The sequence below is a fragment of the Chiloscyllium plagiosum genome, chromosome 22 (genome assembly GCF_004010195.1).
Source record: "Chiloscyllium plagiosum isolate BGI_BamShark_2017 chromosome 22, ASM401019v2, whole genome shotgun sequence".
Lineage (NCBI taxonomy): Eukaryota > Metazoa > Chordata > Chondrichthyes > Orectolobiformes > Hemiscylliidae > Chiloscyllium > Chiloscyllium plagiosum.
In genome coordinates this window covers 18,485,394-18,501,004 of record NC_057731.1, presented here as the reverse complement: position 1 = coordinate 18,501,004, position 15,611 = coordinate 18,485,394, and the positions used below count along the sequence as shown (strand labels likewise).

The window sequence follows — 15,611 nt, the reverse complement described above, 5'->3', positions numbered from 1 at the left end:
TTTTAATATTTTGTTAAATTAACAACTTTGTTTAAATGTGGGTTGACATGTTTAGGCATCTCTTTTACAATTTTCCAACTGTATTTTTCTGCTAAGGCTAAATCTGAAATTGCATCGCAATTTGTAGCTTACCCGTATTCTGAATACCAGAAGTAAACAATATGTTTGAAAATGAATTTTAAAACAAAGAATATTTAAAAAAATATTATATTTAATTTCTATATAAATAGCACATAGACAGCAGAGAACAAGGTAAACATTGCAGCTTTATGTTCCTTAAAAGCAAGAATGAGCAATAAGAGCACATATCATCAATGTCTTTATCTAACAGTTTACAATAGATTACTGTTTTGAATATAGGAACACTTGTCACTTTCTGTCCTGAAATATTATATTGGAATATTTAATTAGAAATAATCACATGCATTTTCAAGCATGCAAAATGTATTTATTTGAGAAGGTTGGTAATAGCTGTTTATACATTTCATTTAAGATAGTTATGTGGCTTTAGATAATCTGGGCAGGCAAGCAACAATCAGCAGGACAAAAACAGCTACTAGCCAATTAAACAAACAGTAATTGACAAATGTCAATACTTCTCATCTAAATTCATATCAAGTGAACAGACCAGAAGTGTCACTACATTTGAAATATATTGTTTATTATGTTTTCCTACTATCATCAAGGAACAAATCATCGCTGAATACAATTCTATTTGTTTTCTTTAAATTAGCAATGCTAGGTTTGCTAACTCCAACTGGACATTGCTGATGATTTAATTGTCTCTAAAAGGTATCCAGAACAATGTGGAGTTGCGCTGTTCCACATTCCTTCTACAAAGGCGATCCGTAAGTGAATATCCTGCTTTAGCTAGCTTGCGAATTAAAAAGGACGACTTTACAAAACAGTTTTGAATGGTTAACAGCAAAAGTTAAAGCAAATACTCAAAAGTTTTGAACAAGCTTTAATGCCAGTTAAAGGTCTGTTTGACCATGCTGAAAAATCGTTCATTGTGTTCTCTGAAGTAAGTGTGTAGCTCCTTCAGTACAGTACTATTCACAACTGGATGGGGACGGCCCTTAGATTCATGTAAACATCTTTCTTTGCCATCACTTCGAAGACAATAGAAACCCTTGGTTTGATTGAAGTAGAAATTTGAGGTCATTATCCTAGCAGGAATGTTAAGAAAAGTTTCCACTTTCTGTAATTCTTCCAGAGGGTTTCTGATAAGAGTACCACCATCAACTATATGTATTTGGTTCAGTGGAAAGTATCTTAGCCAGTTACTCATATGAATGTCATACAGGCTTCTCTGAATGGCTTTGTACTTAGTATTTAATACTCCATTTTTGATGACCATTTCTTCAATAGGTTGGACAGGTTTGTGGTTTTCCAGTCGATTGTAGTATACCTGGGTGTAGTCTGATATCACTCTCTCCGTAGGGTCTCTCAGAATTAACAGTAACTTGGTAGAACTGTTCATATCATGGATCCTTTCTGGAGCCTTTATAGAAGTAAAATAGCCTGGAGTTTTCTCAATAGTGGTCTGGTGTGGATAAGAGAAGGGCATCAGCTTCCTATACCATTCTAAGCCTTTAACGTAATTCTCATCCCAGTCAAAGAAGTGGACTTCAGTGGCAGCGACCACAATATCAGGGTGAATGTCCAACATCTCTAATAGAGCCCTTGTCCCTCCCTTTCGCACACCAATAATGATGCTCTGCGGAATCATTTGGCTGGTAATGGAAGACTGTGACTGTGGTGAGTTATGTTCTGTTTCATTGCTTTCTGATCCACTGCGGTATCTCAATGACTGAAGCAGTGTTCCTTCGCTCTGCTGAGAACTGCTTGAATGCACCCTATCTGTTTGGGCTACCAAAAGGAGAGCCCCCACCAGTAAGCAGGCCATGTGTAGAAAATGTGCTTTGTTAGCAGTAGGGTCGGGAGTGCAGTGATATCACTTAAATGCCAGTCAACACTTTCAGATGAAATGATGGAAGCAGCAACACAAGATGAAGTGCAATTTGGAAAGTTGCCTTGATCTGCATCTGCCAAGGAAAAAAAAATCAACACGATGAGAGACATTGAAACAAAATGTAAAACACTGTAAAGACAAAATGGTTTTCTTCTGAATCTTATAACTTGCCATTACTTATACATCATTTTGAGCATTGCATATTGGATATTTTGCACATTTTAACTGTAGTTAACGTTGAAATAGTCCAGAGGTTTTTAATTTTACAAACATATGAACAACGAATAAGGGTAGGCCACTCAACACTTCAAGTTTGCTTCAACATTCAATAAGATCATGGCTCATCTGATTTTAACCTCAACTCTGGATTCCCGCATGTCCCAATAGTCAATATCATCTTGATAATCAAAAATCTATTTACCTCTGCCTTAAAAAGTACTTAAAGATTTTGTCTACACTACAACTGTCTTTATCATTGGAAAATGCAGCAAGTCGAGCATAAGAGTTGCAGGGTATTCCAATGGAAGTGGACACCTTCGCCAGTCTGACTGAGCTTGTGGATTACCACTGGTGTGAAGGCAATTGCATAGCCACACTCAGGACATATTCTGAACAGAGGAACTCTAGGTCAGCCCACAGCTAAATGCCAAAACAAAACCAAGCCTTGGCCAAGCAGTTATAATTTTCTTCAGGATCCGAGCTAGCAAGTTATTATAGTTGCTGTTGCTATGCCAACTCAAGACACTAAAGGAGTCCTGCTAGACCTGAATGGAGTAAGATAGCTCATAGGTCAGTATCCTGGAGACTGCACACCCTGGAACACCCACCTACAATTAGTTTGGAACTGTTGAATTTTTGAGCAATATCTAAATCAGAACCAATCAAAATAAACATTTAGTTAGATGGTTCTAGTGGAGGACGAGACCAACGTGGCTGTTTCAGTGATTGCAGAACCAGTCTTTAACAAAATTCACTCTGGACCCCAATCCTTAAGTTTGTGCAAGACTGTGGCCAGGCTGAGAATGCATAACAGGGAACCTTTACAGATTAAGGGTACAGTTTCAGTTCCACTCTCTTTTGAGAAGTTGCTGGTTCCGTTACCATTGAGTTTAGTAAAAGGTTCGGGTCCAAGCCTAATGGAGTGAAATTGGTCGAGAGAGATTCACATAGACTGGCTCAATATTTTTTTGATTAGAAAAAGCTACCTGAGTGAATTCCTAATTAAACACCCTGATGCCTTTCAGGAAGGAGAAATTGAGGACTGCAGATGCTGGAGATCAGAGTCAGAAAGTTGTCAGTGTAAAAGCACAGCAGGTCAGGCAGCATCATAGGAGTAGGAGAGTAAATGTCACTAATGCCCAAAGCATCAACTCTCCTGCTCCTCGGATACTGCCTGACCTGCTGTATCCACAATTCTGCAAGGCCTACCCACTGCCATTTGCCTTATGGGCAAATGTAGATGCAGAAATCAGAGACTGGAAAACAAAAGAATCATCAACCCAGTCCAATTTGCAGAATGGACAGCACCAGTCATACTGAAGCCTGACGAGTTGGTTTGCCTTTGTAGAGATTTTAATCAAACAACTAAAGCACTTTTTGCAGCTGGATAAACACACTAGAGGATTTATACACACTATTGTTGGGGGGGGGGGGGGGGGGGGGGGGGGACTTGGGCAAAGCTGGACATGAGCCATGCATACCTGCAATTATGGTTAGATGAGGATTCACAGAAGTATGCCACAATTAATACCCATAAGGATTTGTACCAATATATAAGACTGCCATTTGTGGTATCGCCAGCCTATGCAAATATTCAGCAGATGATGGAGAACATTTTACAAGGTCTACCCCAGGTCATCATTGATCCAGATGATGTGCTAATAACAGGGAAGATCAATAAGGAGCACTTAGAGGACTTGGACATAGTGCTTTGATGTTTTTCCCAGGCAGGCATACACCTATGAAGGGAAAATGTGTGTTCCAGGAACCACAAGTGACCTACTTGGGCTACTCAGAGAACAAGACTGGGTTACACCTTTTGGAAGGTGGAAGTGGATACTGCAGATGCTGGAGAATAGAGTCAAGATTAGAGTCGTGCTGGAAAAGCACAGCAGTTCAGGCAGCATCCAAGAAGCAGGAAAATCAACATTTCGGACAAAAGCACTTCATCAGAAAAGCATTCCTCATGAATATTTGGATGTTGCCTGACCTGCTGTGCTTTCCCATCACCACTTTAATCTCTACACCTGTTGGAAGATAGGGTGAGGACGATGAAAGGTGCCCTGTCTTCCACGTTTACACCGGGGCCTAGGTCTTTCCTTGGGCTGGTGAATTATTACAGAAAATTCATAACTAACTTGGTCTCCATCCTGGCACATTTACATCAACTCTTAAAAAAGGGTCAGTCTTGGAAATGGTCGTATAGCCAAGGCATAGCTTTCAGGGAAGTGAAGAAATAGCTATCATCCTCTAAGATCCTGGCACACTATGATAGCAAGTGAGATTTGAGATTGACACATGATGCTTCCCTGTATGGCATTGGGTTGGTGTTACCTCAAAGGTGGCCCAATGGAGAGGAACATCCAATAGCATATGGTTCCAGGACTTTGTTTAATGCAGACCGTAAATATGTCCAGATAAAGAAAGAAGGTTTGGCGTTTATATTTGGAGTCAGGAAGTTCCACCAATACCTTTATGGTTGTTTATTTGTACTAATAATGGACCACAAGTTTTTACCTCACAAATCCTATTAGGTCTACTTAAGGAGGAGAAGGCGGTGCTGGGTTCTAATACCAACTTCATATAATGAACACTGTCCAAGTAACAAATGTGGATGCATTGAGCTGTCTCCTACTGGCAGATACACTACCACTGGAAGAGTCCGTAATGGTTTCTACTCTGGACACATTTCCAGTTACAGCCGACAATATCAGACTTTGGACGGGAAAGGATCTGGTCCTGGCAAAACTGAAACAGCTGGTGGGGATGGGAGAAACCAAAAGGCCATCACAACCAGAATTGAAACCCTTTTGGACAAGAGAGACCACGTCACCATAGAGACTGGCATTTTATTGTGAGGAGCAAGAGTGATTGTTCCGAACAAAGGTTGCCGACAGATACTGGCTTAACCCCACCAGGGTCATATAGGAGCTTCCAAAATTAAGATATTGATGAGAAGTTATGTCTGGCGGCCAGGACTGGATGCAGATATAGCTGCATTGGTGGGGCTTTGCCCTAAGTGTCAACAAGGATAAAAATTACTGCCAGCAGTTCCCCCAGGTAAAACCCTGGACTTGGTTACACATTGACTATGCAGGTCCTTTCACAGGTTCAATGTTCTTAGTCAATGTAGATGCCCACACAAAGTGTTTGGAGTGTATAGATTTAATCCATCAAACACAGGAACAACAATAGACAAACGCCACGCATCTTTTGCAATACACAGACTTCTGGAAATGTTGGTCACAGATAACGGGCCATCGTTCAACAGCAGGGAAGTTGAGTAGATTAGATTACCTACAGTGTGGAAACAGGCCCTTCGGGGCAACCAGTCCACACCGACCCTCCGAAGAGTATCCACCCAGACCCATTTCACTCTAACCAATGCACCTAACACTACGGGCAATTTAGCATGGCCAATTCACCTGACCTGCACATCTTTGGATGTAGGAGGAAACCAGAGCATCCGGAGGAAACCCACACAGACACGGGGAGAATGTGCAAACTCCACACAGACAGTTACCCGAGGCCGGAATCAAACCTGGGACCCTGCTGCTGTGAGGCTGCAGTGCTAACCACTGTGCCGCCCCAAATTTCTGAGATGGAATGGGTTTTGACATATATGGACAGCTCCCTACCATCCATCGTCCAATGGCCTCATAAAACTACAGGGATAGCTCCAGCAGAGTTGCTAATGGGGAGAAGACTTCGCACAAGGTTAAATCTGATCTTCCCATAACTGGAGGCGGGAGGGTGAAATGCATCAGGAACGCCAATGCTGGATGTCAGACTCTGCCAAGTTAGAGAGACAGTTCACTGCAGGGGTCAAAGAGTGATTTAGGAACCATCGAAATGGCCCTATACCGTGTATTCAAAAAGAATGGGTACCCAATGAACACAGTCCACCGATTTCTCAGCAACAAATCCAAACAAGCAGACAAAACATGTCGAAAAACCCTAGCTACACTCTCCTACATCAAAGACATTTCGGAAATGACTGCTAGACTACTCAGACCCCTTGGCATCATGGTAGCCCACAAACCCACTAACACACTAAAACAGCGTCTAATGAACTTGATAGACTCTATACAGACTAATGTAATTTACAAAATACCATGCCAGAACTGTAACAAACACTACATTGGACAAGCAGGCAGAAAACTAGCCACCAGGATACATGAACCAGCCACAAAACGACATGACCCTCTCTCACTATTATGCTTACATACAGATAAGGAAGGACACCACTTCAACTGGGACAACACATCCATCCTAGGACTAGCCAAACAGAGACATGCATGAGAATTCCTAGAGGCATGGCATTCCAACTGGAACTCTATCAACAAACACATCGCGTTATCCCCCATCTACCATCCTCTGACAAAAAGAACAGGAAATGACATCACCACCAGGAATGACATCACCACAGGAAATGACATCACCAACCCAAAGGCAGAGCTTTGCCCGGTGGCCCACTGAAGGTGTTACCTAGTAGGGTGACGAAACGTCTAGAAATGAACGTTCTAGCTCAGTGAGCAAACCTACATCCAGATATGGCCCTGTGTGGGTAAGAGGCTTCATCAATGCATGGTCAGGACCAGTGATGTTTAAAGTTCGGGTACGAGCAACGGTTCTGAACAAGCACATGGACCATCTGAAAGCTGGAAACTCATAAACAAGTGGGAGCAAAATATGCCCGGCTCCTCAGAACAATTCAAAAGGCTGTCGAAACCTTTATGTTCTCCCTCTCCATCAAGCATTGACAAGAGCTCTGAATTTGAGATAAACTCAGCAGATCTTGCTGCATCGATACCTTTGTCACCGAAAGAAGAGAGTGAATTTCTCCCGAGACAGTGCTACACACCGCTGGCATCTAACACAGAGTCAGTGACAACTGACCCATGACAAAAACGCTCCAGGAGATGCTTCAAGAAAAATGACTGGCCTTTGTCCTCAGACTCCGAGGGGAGGGATGTAGTGATAGTACTGAGGTCAGCCTGATGAATCTCATAGAATATGAGTTCCCTGATTGGGGCTGTTAATCTGGTCCAATCAGGGACCCCTGGCTGACAAATAAAAAAGGGGGTGTCAGATACTCTGACACTCTGAGAGCTGGCTCTGAGGGAACTGCATCAGTGTCAAGGACTTTCCACATGTAAATAAATAGCCTCTGTGGAATTATTTCACTTCCAAAGCATTAACATATTTCTGTACATATAGAGTTCAGTTCTGTACATAATACTCTAAATGCAGAGTGATCATTGCCCTGTATAACTGAAGCATAACCTCTCTACCCTTGCATTCAACTCCCCCCACAATAAACCATAATATTCTATTCACTTTCCCAATTACTTGCTGTACCTGCATACTAACCTTCTGTGACTTATGCACTCGAACACCCAGGTTTATCTGCATCTCAGAGCAGTGCAACCACTCACCATTTAGATAACATACTTTCTTAGCCACACCAGACTACTATTAAAAAATCTGTTCACATCATCTGTTAAATTTGGCTTCTGATTTTAATACAACTCCCTCAAATGGAATTGTGATTCTTTGAGATTTAAAACCTTTTCTACTGCAAATTTATTTTGATGGTTAATTAAGGGACCATTCAGAAACCACCAACTTTGCAATCAGAATGATGCTGTAAATTATTCTTAGCCTAAAGAGGGACTTACATACAAAGTCAAATACTAATTATCCTAAATATTCAAATACTATTGGCTATCAGACATTTATAGTGCATGCATTTACTCAATGAATAGGATATAACGGAGAACTGTTGAACACTTCAAGATGCGTAAATTTTATATTGATTCCGAGTTTCTGAAATCAGTCATTGATGGTGTATGTTGCATGAGAAGATAGCATTTCATTAACGTCTGGATGAAGACTGTTAAGAGAACAAAAGGGTTTAATAAAACTTTAGTCCCTAAGAAAAACACAGGTCAATTTGTAAGGATGCAAATTGATGAGTTTCATTAATTCTGAAATCCAAATGAATTTGAGCAAGATTCTTCTCTTTGCATAGTCTCAGCTTAATGTCGAGAATTCACTCAACATTTCCTTCCTTAAATTTCTCTTTCGTTATGAAAGCCTTCACATTTTGAAAACAGAGACAGACTAGATTGAATCTATTTTTCATTTAAGTGTCAATTGTGTGGAGTTTTTGGGAAGATTTTCTGCTGTGAAATTTAACAATTTTTCTTGTCATATCTTACCAAACTCGCCTCATTAACTACTCGCCTCTCACTATGGGGCTCCTCTCATCTGATTGCAGCCCCATCTTACCATGCACTGTTACAGGAACTATGTGCTACTCAGTGGGTATCTGCTGAAAGACCAGTTTTCCCAGCACCAGTGCCTTCTTTAAAAGCCTGTGGTGCACTCAGATGAGCACTGACATTCTGCGGTTGGTCTATTTCATGATAGGCATTCGGGCAGACGTTGGAGAAAGGGAAGATGGCATCTGAAATTCCAGGTGGAAGGAGTGGTACAGAAGAGGTTGGATTCCTCTTCCTAGCGGACCAGTGGAGGAAGTCAAGCACCAAACCCTGACAGCCTTGTACAAGGTCACCAGCTAGACAGTGCAATCTCCATGATGCAAAGGAATGGCCAGCAGCACCACAAGGTCAATGACTATACTAGGCTCCCATTAAGGCTCATGCTTAGGGCAGGTGGGCATCAGACACCTCACCACCTATACGTCAAGAATCTTGTGCCTCTTGGGAGACTTGGACAGCATCGAGAGAGCCATGTCCTGCCAACTAACTAAGTCCCATTCTTCATTCTACTGTAACTGTCACAGTGACACCACTGCTCATTCACCACCTCTTCTAACCATTGGCCAAAGTACCTTCTCTCCTTGTGTCTTGCACGTACCATTGGGACATCCATGGCCTCACTGGGGAAACACCACCTCCAAGGGTAAGAGTATCGAGGAATCACAGGAAGCATCAGCAAGGTTGCTTCCTGTACCTACACCAGACACCTCATTGGGAATGTTTGAAAGTGTGGGAACACCTTCAGAGTCACTGGGGACACACAGACGCCTGCACTCCATCGCCACAGCTATTGATCTCCAGGTGCCCCTTCCTCACAAAGGGAGAGGGCTAGTACAAGGATGCACTCAGCCAGAAGGGAAAATACACAAAGCCCCCTCAGAATTCTCTCCTCAGGGCACTCCAGAGGTGGCCTCCACCTTCACCCTCCTGTACCTCTCCACAACCTTTGAAAGACCATACCAAGGAGGATGCATAGGGTCATCCTGACAGAAGCACTCTTGTGGTCACCAAGCCAAGCCTCCAGAGGCCACACTGCTCAGTAAACCCTCTCCACCTAAGCTGCAGAATCAGGGTCAATGCTCAGACATAGTGAGAGGGAAAGAAAGAAACAAGTCCTCTTGAGGGCATTAATATAGCATGGTGACAGTGCAATGAATATAAAATCACATTTGCTATAAATCTGATTGGCTTTGCAGCAGATCTACATTCAAGTCTTTGTGAACCACAAATATAACTATGTCATTCATCACATCACCATACCCAACATGATGCCTAACATCATGACCACACAGGAACCATCGTGGATCAATGTCTATGTTGAGAGCATGTGGAAGCAAGATAAACACAGCACATGTAAGGCAGTGGGTTCTGTGGATACTATTGCTCCTCCAGGTTAAACATCCCTACACTTCCCCTGGCATCTGTGTCCACAAGTGAATGAAATGGCCAACGATGTCTGAGGAAGGGAGGTGGATAGCACACAGGGAGCTAATGCTTTAGGATCTGCAGGGATTAGACAGCCCACAGGTCTCTGTCCTGGATGGGGCATGTGTGTGTAAACGTCTTGCTTTCTAAAGGGTTTTGCAGTCCACTCCCTCACAGTTCGAGCACATATCCCACCCATTCCGGATGCAGTCACAGCCATTTTCTTCCCCATTGTGTATTTTCAATTCCTAGCATTTCCAGAAAGCAACAGAATGCTCTGAAACAGTGGATTGCAGTTTCAGTCTCTATGCATCAATAGGTATTAGACATCTACATTCCCTTCTTGAAAACCTGCCTGTCAAACCCACAGGTTTCACAGCAGCCCAGACCCCCACCTAACCTGTCTACATGAGCTTGTGCCTGCCCATTCTGGGCTTTGGCAAATCAGGTGATCATGCCAGTTGTGATCATACACTGTCCACTTTGAAATTAGGGTATCCTTTTCCACGGTTGACCTCCTCTCGTTACATTACTCCATCTCCTTCTATGCTTTTCCATATTCCCACACCCCCTCCCTCTTACAAATGCAGTTGTTTATCTTCGCAATTATGATCTCTCCTCTGTGAGCCTGTGACTCTCCAATCCCCACAAATGGGTTCCTGCATCTCCTTCCTGTAGCAGCAGAACCCTTTTTCACACCGGCCCATTCCCAAACCCCTTTTCCCCTGAGTTTCTGTAGATGGACTCAACAGACAGCCCTGGATGAGAAGTGTGCAGATCCCTGACTGATGGCTGTACATCTTCCCAACTGTGTTAACCCTGCCCTCTGGAATGGCTGCTATGGACCCATAGGACTGACCATGACCCACTCCTTGCACTGTAAAGACACAGACTCTAAGAACAAAAACTGACTGTGGCCAAACCCAGACAGGTATGAAAAGCTGCCCTTGACTTACTGCACTGGGAATGATGGATACCTTCATTGATCACATTGAGGACTACTTGCCTAGGAATTTGAAAGCTCACAACCTGTTGGCTGCACAAGCAGTGTAAGCTGTTACACATGGTGCAGGTGTGACGTTCACCTCACACTGCCATCCAGCAACATGTACAGTTGAGGTCTGCTGACCAAAAAGGCAAGCTGCCTGTTTGAGTGGGACTGCACTAATTGACAAAGCAAGGCAAGACAAGTCAGGTATTATGGAAGAATGCAGGTAGGTGCCAAGTGAGCAGCCTGGAGATACAACCCAGTCTAATCTGTGAGCTGGGTGCCTACCCCTGTTTGTTTAAAGCAGCACTTCAATGCTGGTTGCTGGGGCACATGCAATGCAAGTCTGGGCTCCCTAAGCATCCTGAAAGCAGTTTGGAAATGTACCATGGGGATAGTGAGGGCAAATTTCGAATGCCAATCTCCATTGACAAGGGGTGCATGCACCTGGTGGTAACTTTAGTGGCTTTGTCATGGTGATCAAGAATGGAAGCTTCTCACAGCCAGGAGCAGCTGATGGCTCCAGGGACCTGCTCTGACCTCCATGTTGAGACTTCAGTGTCTAATCTGGTCGTGTTTTTTTTGATAAGATCAAAAGCTGCAAATTAATGAGGAGAGACATGAAGTTAATAAGGTGTTTCACAGGCATTAATCCTTAATTGGCAACTCACCATTGCTTAACGAGAAACTCTCTTCATCGTTGCAAAATAGATGCAGCAAGATGTTTCTGATACTGAAGTAGGTGTCATTGGAATTCTCCTCCAATTCTATCATATCTCACCACATGCCATGTTGGTTGGGTCCCTACTAGATTCCTACATATTGCCGAAGTTTTCTATCTAACACTCACCAGGGTACAGGTAGCTCATTTGGCTGGTTTACACTGTGATATGATGCCAACAGCACAGGCTCAATTCCCACCAGTTGAGGTCATTATGAAGGCCCAACCTTGAGATGACCGTCTGGATAAATCACCACCAGTTTTCTCTCTCTAATGAGTCAGCAATCTTCTATTGCCTTGAATGTTGCAATTTTAAATAATGCAACTCAGACATCAAGTGAAATACAAAACCAAGGCAACGAGGCTAAACCTTTACTAAACATTTGTTGGGCTTTGGCTGGAGATTTGTATTCCATTCCAGGGAAACACATTAAAGCCTTGGAGAAGATGCAGAAGATACTTATTCTCGTGGTACCAAGTATGAGGGTATTTAATTATTGAGTTGAAGCTTTCTCCTTAGATCAGTGAATGTCAAGAAAGGATGTGATAGAGGTGAAATTGATAGGACTAAAAGACAGAAACAGCTTCTAATGGCACTAAGTTGGAAATAGAGAACACAGATCTGTATGAATGGCAGAAGAACCAGAACTGACACATGAAAACTTCAAAGATTTAAAAGTAATTTTCAAAAGAGAATTGATGAGGAAACATTTGCAAGATCGTGGGGAGGGGTACACTTGCATAGCTCTACTAACAAACCAGTACAGACATGATGGACTGAATGGCTTCCTTCCTATGTTCCTATGGGTCTAATTTTAAATCTGGAAGTGAATGTTTTGAGTGGGTTAACATTGGGGCCAATGATTCTATTTCAAAAAGGACTTCAAAGGAATCAGAGCCTTATGACTGTAGTCCCCCCAGCAGAATAAATGAAGCTCCCTGAGGTCCTGTGCAACTTGAAGGGAATTAAACATTTGTGAGATGTTCTGTGACCCTTTTTCTCATCTATGTCTGAGAAATGGGTATTCTTGGGGTTTAACCAACTGGAAAGTGCCACTGATTGATGTGCAGCGAAATCAAAAACCCCTCTTGCTGACTCGCCATTTTCTGGTACAATCAATTGGACACTTGCTTCCAAATAGCCATACTGTAAGTTCACTCCTTGCTAATATCAATTTTAGACGCCTCTCTGAATAAAAAATATTTATTATATCCTGTCAAATATTCACATCACTGCAGTAGAAGCCCCTCCAGAGGGAATCACTTTGCATCCTGCTTTATCAAACTAGGAGCATATTCTGTGCTTTCGACCCTGAAGTATCTTGTGTTTGTATTCAGTTGATGTTTGGTCTGAAATAGGGTCATGCATCATCTTGGAAACCCTTTAGGGTATGTGATTTGTACATGATCAGAATGTGGCTGCCAGATTCTGAAATGTGCTCTCCACCTAATTGTTTAGTAATTGAGCAGAACCACACATTGCTTTTTATGAAGTTGGACCTTTTAACATATACCACTAAGTAACAGTGTTGGTGTGAGCACATAGGGTGGTCCATCCTTCAAAACTGAAGATCCTGAAAATATAAATTGTGTTTAAAAAAAAGCCAATGCCGTTAGCTCTAAAGATATCAGGTCATGGCTGTCCAGTGATGTGAGAATCATATTCTCCAATCGATGGCACACCATCAAGGTAAAAGTGTTTTTAATTTCTTAGCCAGCAGCATACAGTCCCAGACTTCTGGACCTGCAGCCAAGCTTGAAGTCAAACCTTTTGCTGTTTGCAATGGAGCTGCTCTGCATAACCCCCTCATAATTCATGTTGCTGAAATGGTATCAGGGGAAAGAAATGTGTTGTATTTCATGTTGAAAGGAAAATTGATGTTTGCAAAAAAAAACATTCAGTGTACTCAGTGGCATAGCCTTCACCTACCTTTATACTCACACTGTGCAAAAAATATGCTTTTGGATTTGAATGCTCCCTATGCACCTCCTAAACATTATTCAGACTATTCTTAATAAAACTTACCATTACATTTAATCTTATTTTTACTGTGCACATTTAATTCACCATCTGGAGCATCATTTTAATCTATTCTCCTTAGTGTTCTTTTAACTCTTGTCACAGGAAGCCATTTCCAATCATCTCTACACACATGTGTTCCCATTTCAGAGTGATGTCCATGTGATCCCTATCATCTGGTCAGTCAGAAAAAGGCTGGAACAGGTCACATCAGTCAATGGTTGAAAAAGGGATTTACATTCCATACAATTTAATGATAAGGGTAAAAGTTGCACCTCAGGAACAGAGGAGCCTCACAAAGTTTGCACATCATGATTGGCCATGCTTATAGAAAATACATTATGCCTAATTTTCATTGTCCTATTTCTCTTCATTGAAATATTTCAACATCTATTCACATAATATATCAGATTTACAGTGAAGGAACAGGCTATTTGGCCCAAATGCCTTAAATCAGTTGTCATGACGATTGGGTATGTTCCGAGCATTGTCAGCAAAGTGCTGAACAACGTACTTTAGTTAGTCTCTTGTTAATTTGCAGGATTCAAGTTAAAGCAGATCAATAATCAAGCATATATTTTAAATAAACTAAAGATTAACTTATAACATGTTATTCCTGAAGGTTACTTAGAGATAACTTTTAGGTACTCATGGATGCAGAACTTGCTCAAAGGTAGAAGACAGAGGGTGGTGGTGGAGGGTTGTTTTTCAGACTGGAGGCCTGTGACCAGTAGAGTGCCGTAAGGATTGGTGCTGGGTCCACTACTTTTCATCATTTATATAAATTTGCACATGAGCATAAGAGATATGGTTAGTAAGACAGCGAAGAAGGTTACCTCAGATTAAACAGGATCTTGATCGGATGGGCCAATGGGCTGAGGAGTGGCACATGGAGTTTAATTTAGATAAATGTGAGGTCCTGCATTTTGGAAAGCAAATCTTAACAGGACTTATACACTTATTGGTAAGGTCTTGGGGAATGTTGCTGAACAAAGAGACCTTGGAGTGCGGGTTCATAGTTCCTTGAAAGTGGAGTTGCAGGTGGATAGGATAGTGAAGGCATTTGTTATGCTTTCCTTTATTGAGTACAGGAGTTAGGAGGTCATGTTGCGGCTGTGCAGGACATTGGTAAGGCCAATTTGGATTATTGTGTGTAATTCTGGTCTCCTTCCTATCGGAAAGATGTTGAGAAACTTGAAAGGGTTCAGAAAAGATTTACAACCATGTTGCCAAGGTTGGAGGGTTTGAGTTATAGGGAGAGGTTGAATAGGTTGGGGCTGTTTTCCCTGGAGCGTGACAGACTGAGGGGTGACCTTATAGAGGTTTACAAAATCATGAGGGACATGGATAGGGTAAATAGACAAAGTCTTTTCCCTGGGGTGGGGAATCCAGAACTAGAGGGTATAGGTTTAGGGTGAAAGGGGAAAGATATAAAAGAGATCTACAGGGCAACTTTTTCATGCAGAAGGTGGTATGAGTATAGAATGAGCTGTCAGGAGAATTGGTGGTTGGCTAGTGCAATTGCAATATTTAAAAGGCATTTGGATGGATATATGCATAGGGAGGGTTTGGAGGGATATGTGCCGGGTGCTAGCAGGTGAGACTAGATTGGGTTGGGATATCTGTTTGGCATGGACGAGTCGGACCGAAGGGTCTGTTTCCGTGCTGTACATCTGTATAACTCTATGTAACATTATTAATAAGAAGTTACAGATATCAAGATTAAAACAAATACAGGGGAACCTCGGTTATCTGAATGAGAGGGGCGGGCACTATTTCATTCAGATAACCAATTATTCGGTTAATCAGTTAAATGCCTTTCCTCTGGGGCTCAGAGTTTTTAAAGTCTGCTCCCCGTTCGGGAGACTGCAGCAGTTTACAACGTGCGACACCCCACCCCTAACCCAGTCCAATACTGCCCCCAACCGCCCAACCACATCCAACACTGCCCCCCGCCCCCAACCTCGTCCAACACC

At 42.4% G+C, this 15,611-nt stretch overlaps 1 protein-coding gene across 10 annotated transcripts in view; it reads right to left on the bottom strand.

The window, feature by feature from the left end:
• Positions 1 to 215: 215 nt before the first annotated feature.
• The window catches only part of LOC122561107 (heparan sulfate glucosamine 3-O-sulfotransferase 1-like), a 142,516-nt gene continuing 127,120 nt past the window's right edge, over positions 216 to 15,611 (bottom strand). For 9 of the 10 annotated variants that reach the window (XM_043712526.1, XM_043712527.1, XM_043712530.1 and 6 more), the window contains one exon: positions 216 to 2,048. In XM_043712526.1, coding sequence (XP_043568461.1) covers positions 965 to 1,909 — 945 coding nt within the window. In that variant the 5' untranslated portion in view covers positions 1,910 to 2,048 and the 3' untranslated portion in view covers positions 216 to 964. Of the gene's footprint in view, positions 2,049 to 13,641; positions 13,727 to 15,611 lie in introns of those variants that run through there. The other variant, XM_043712536.1, reaches the window with a different exon arrangement.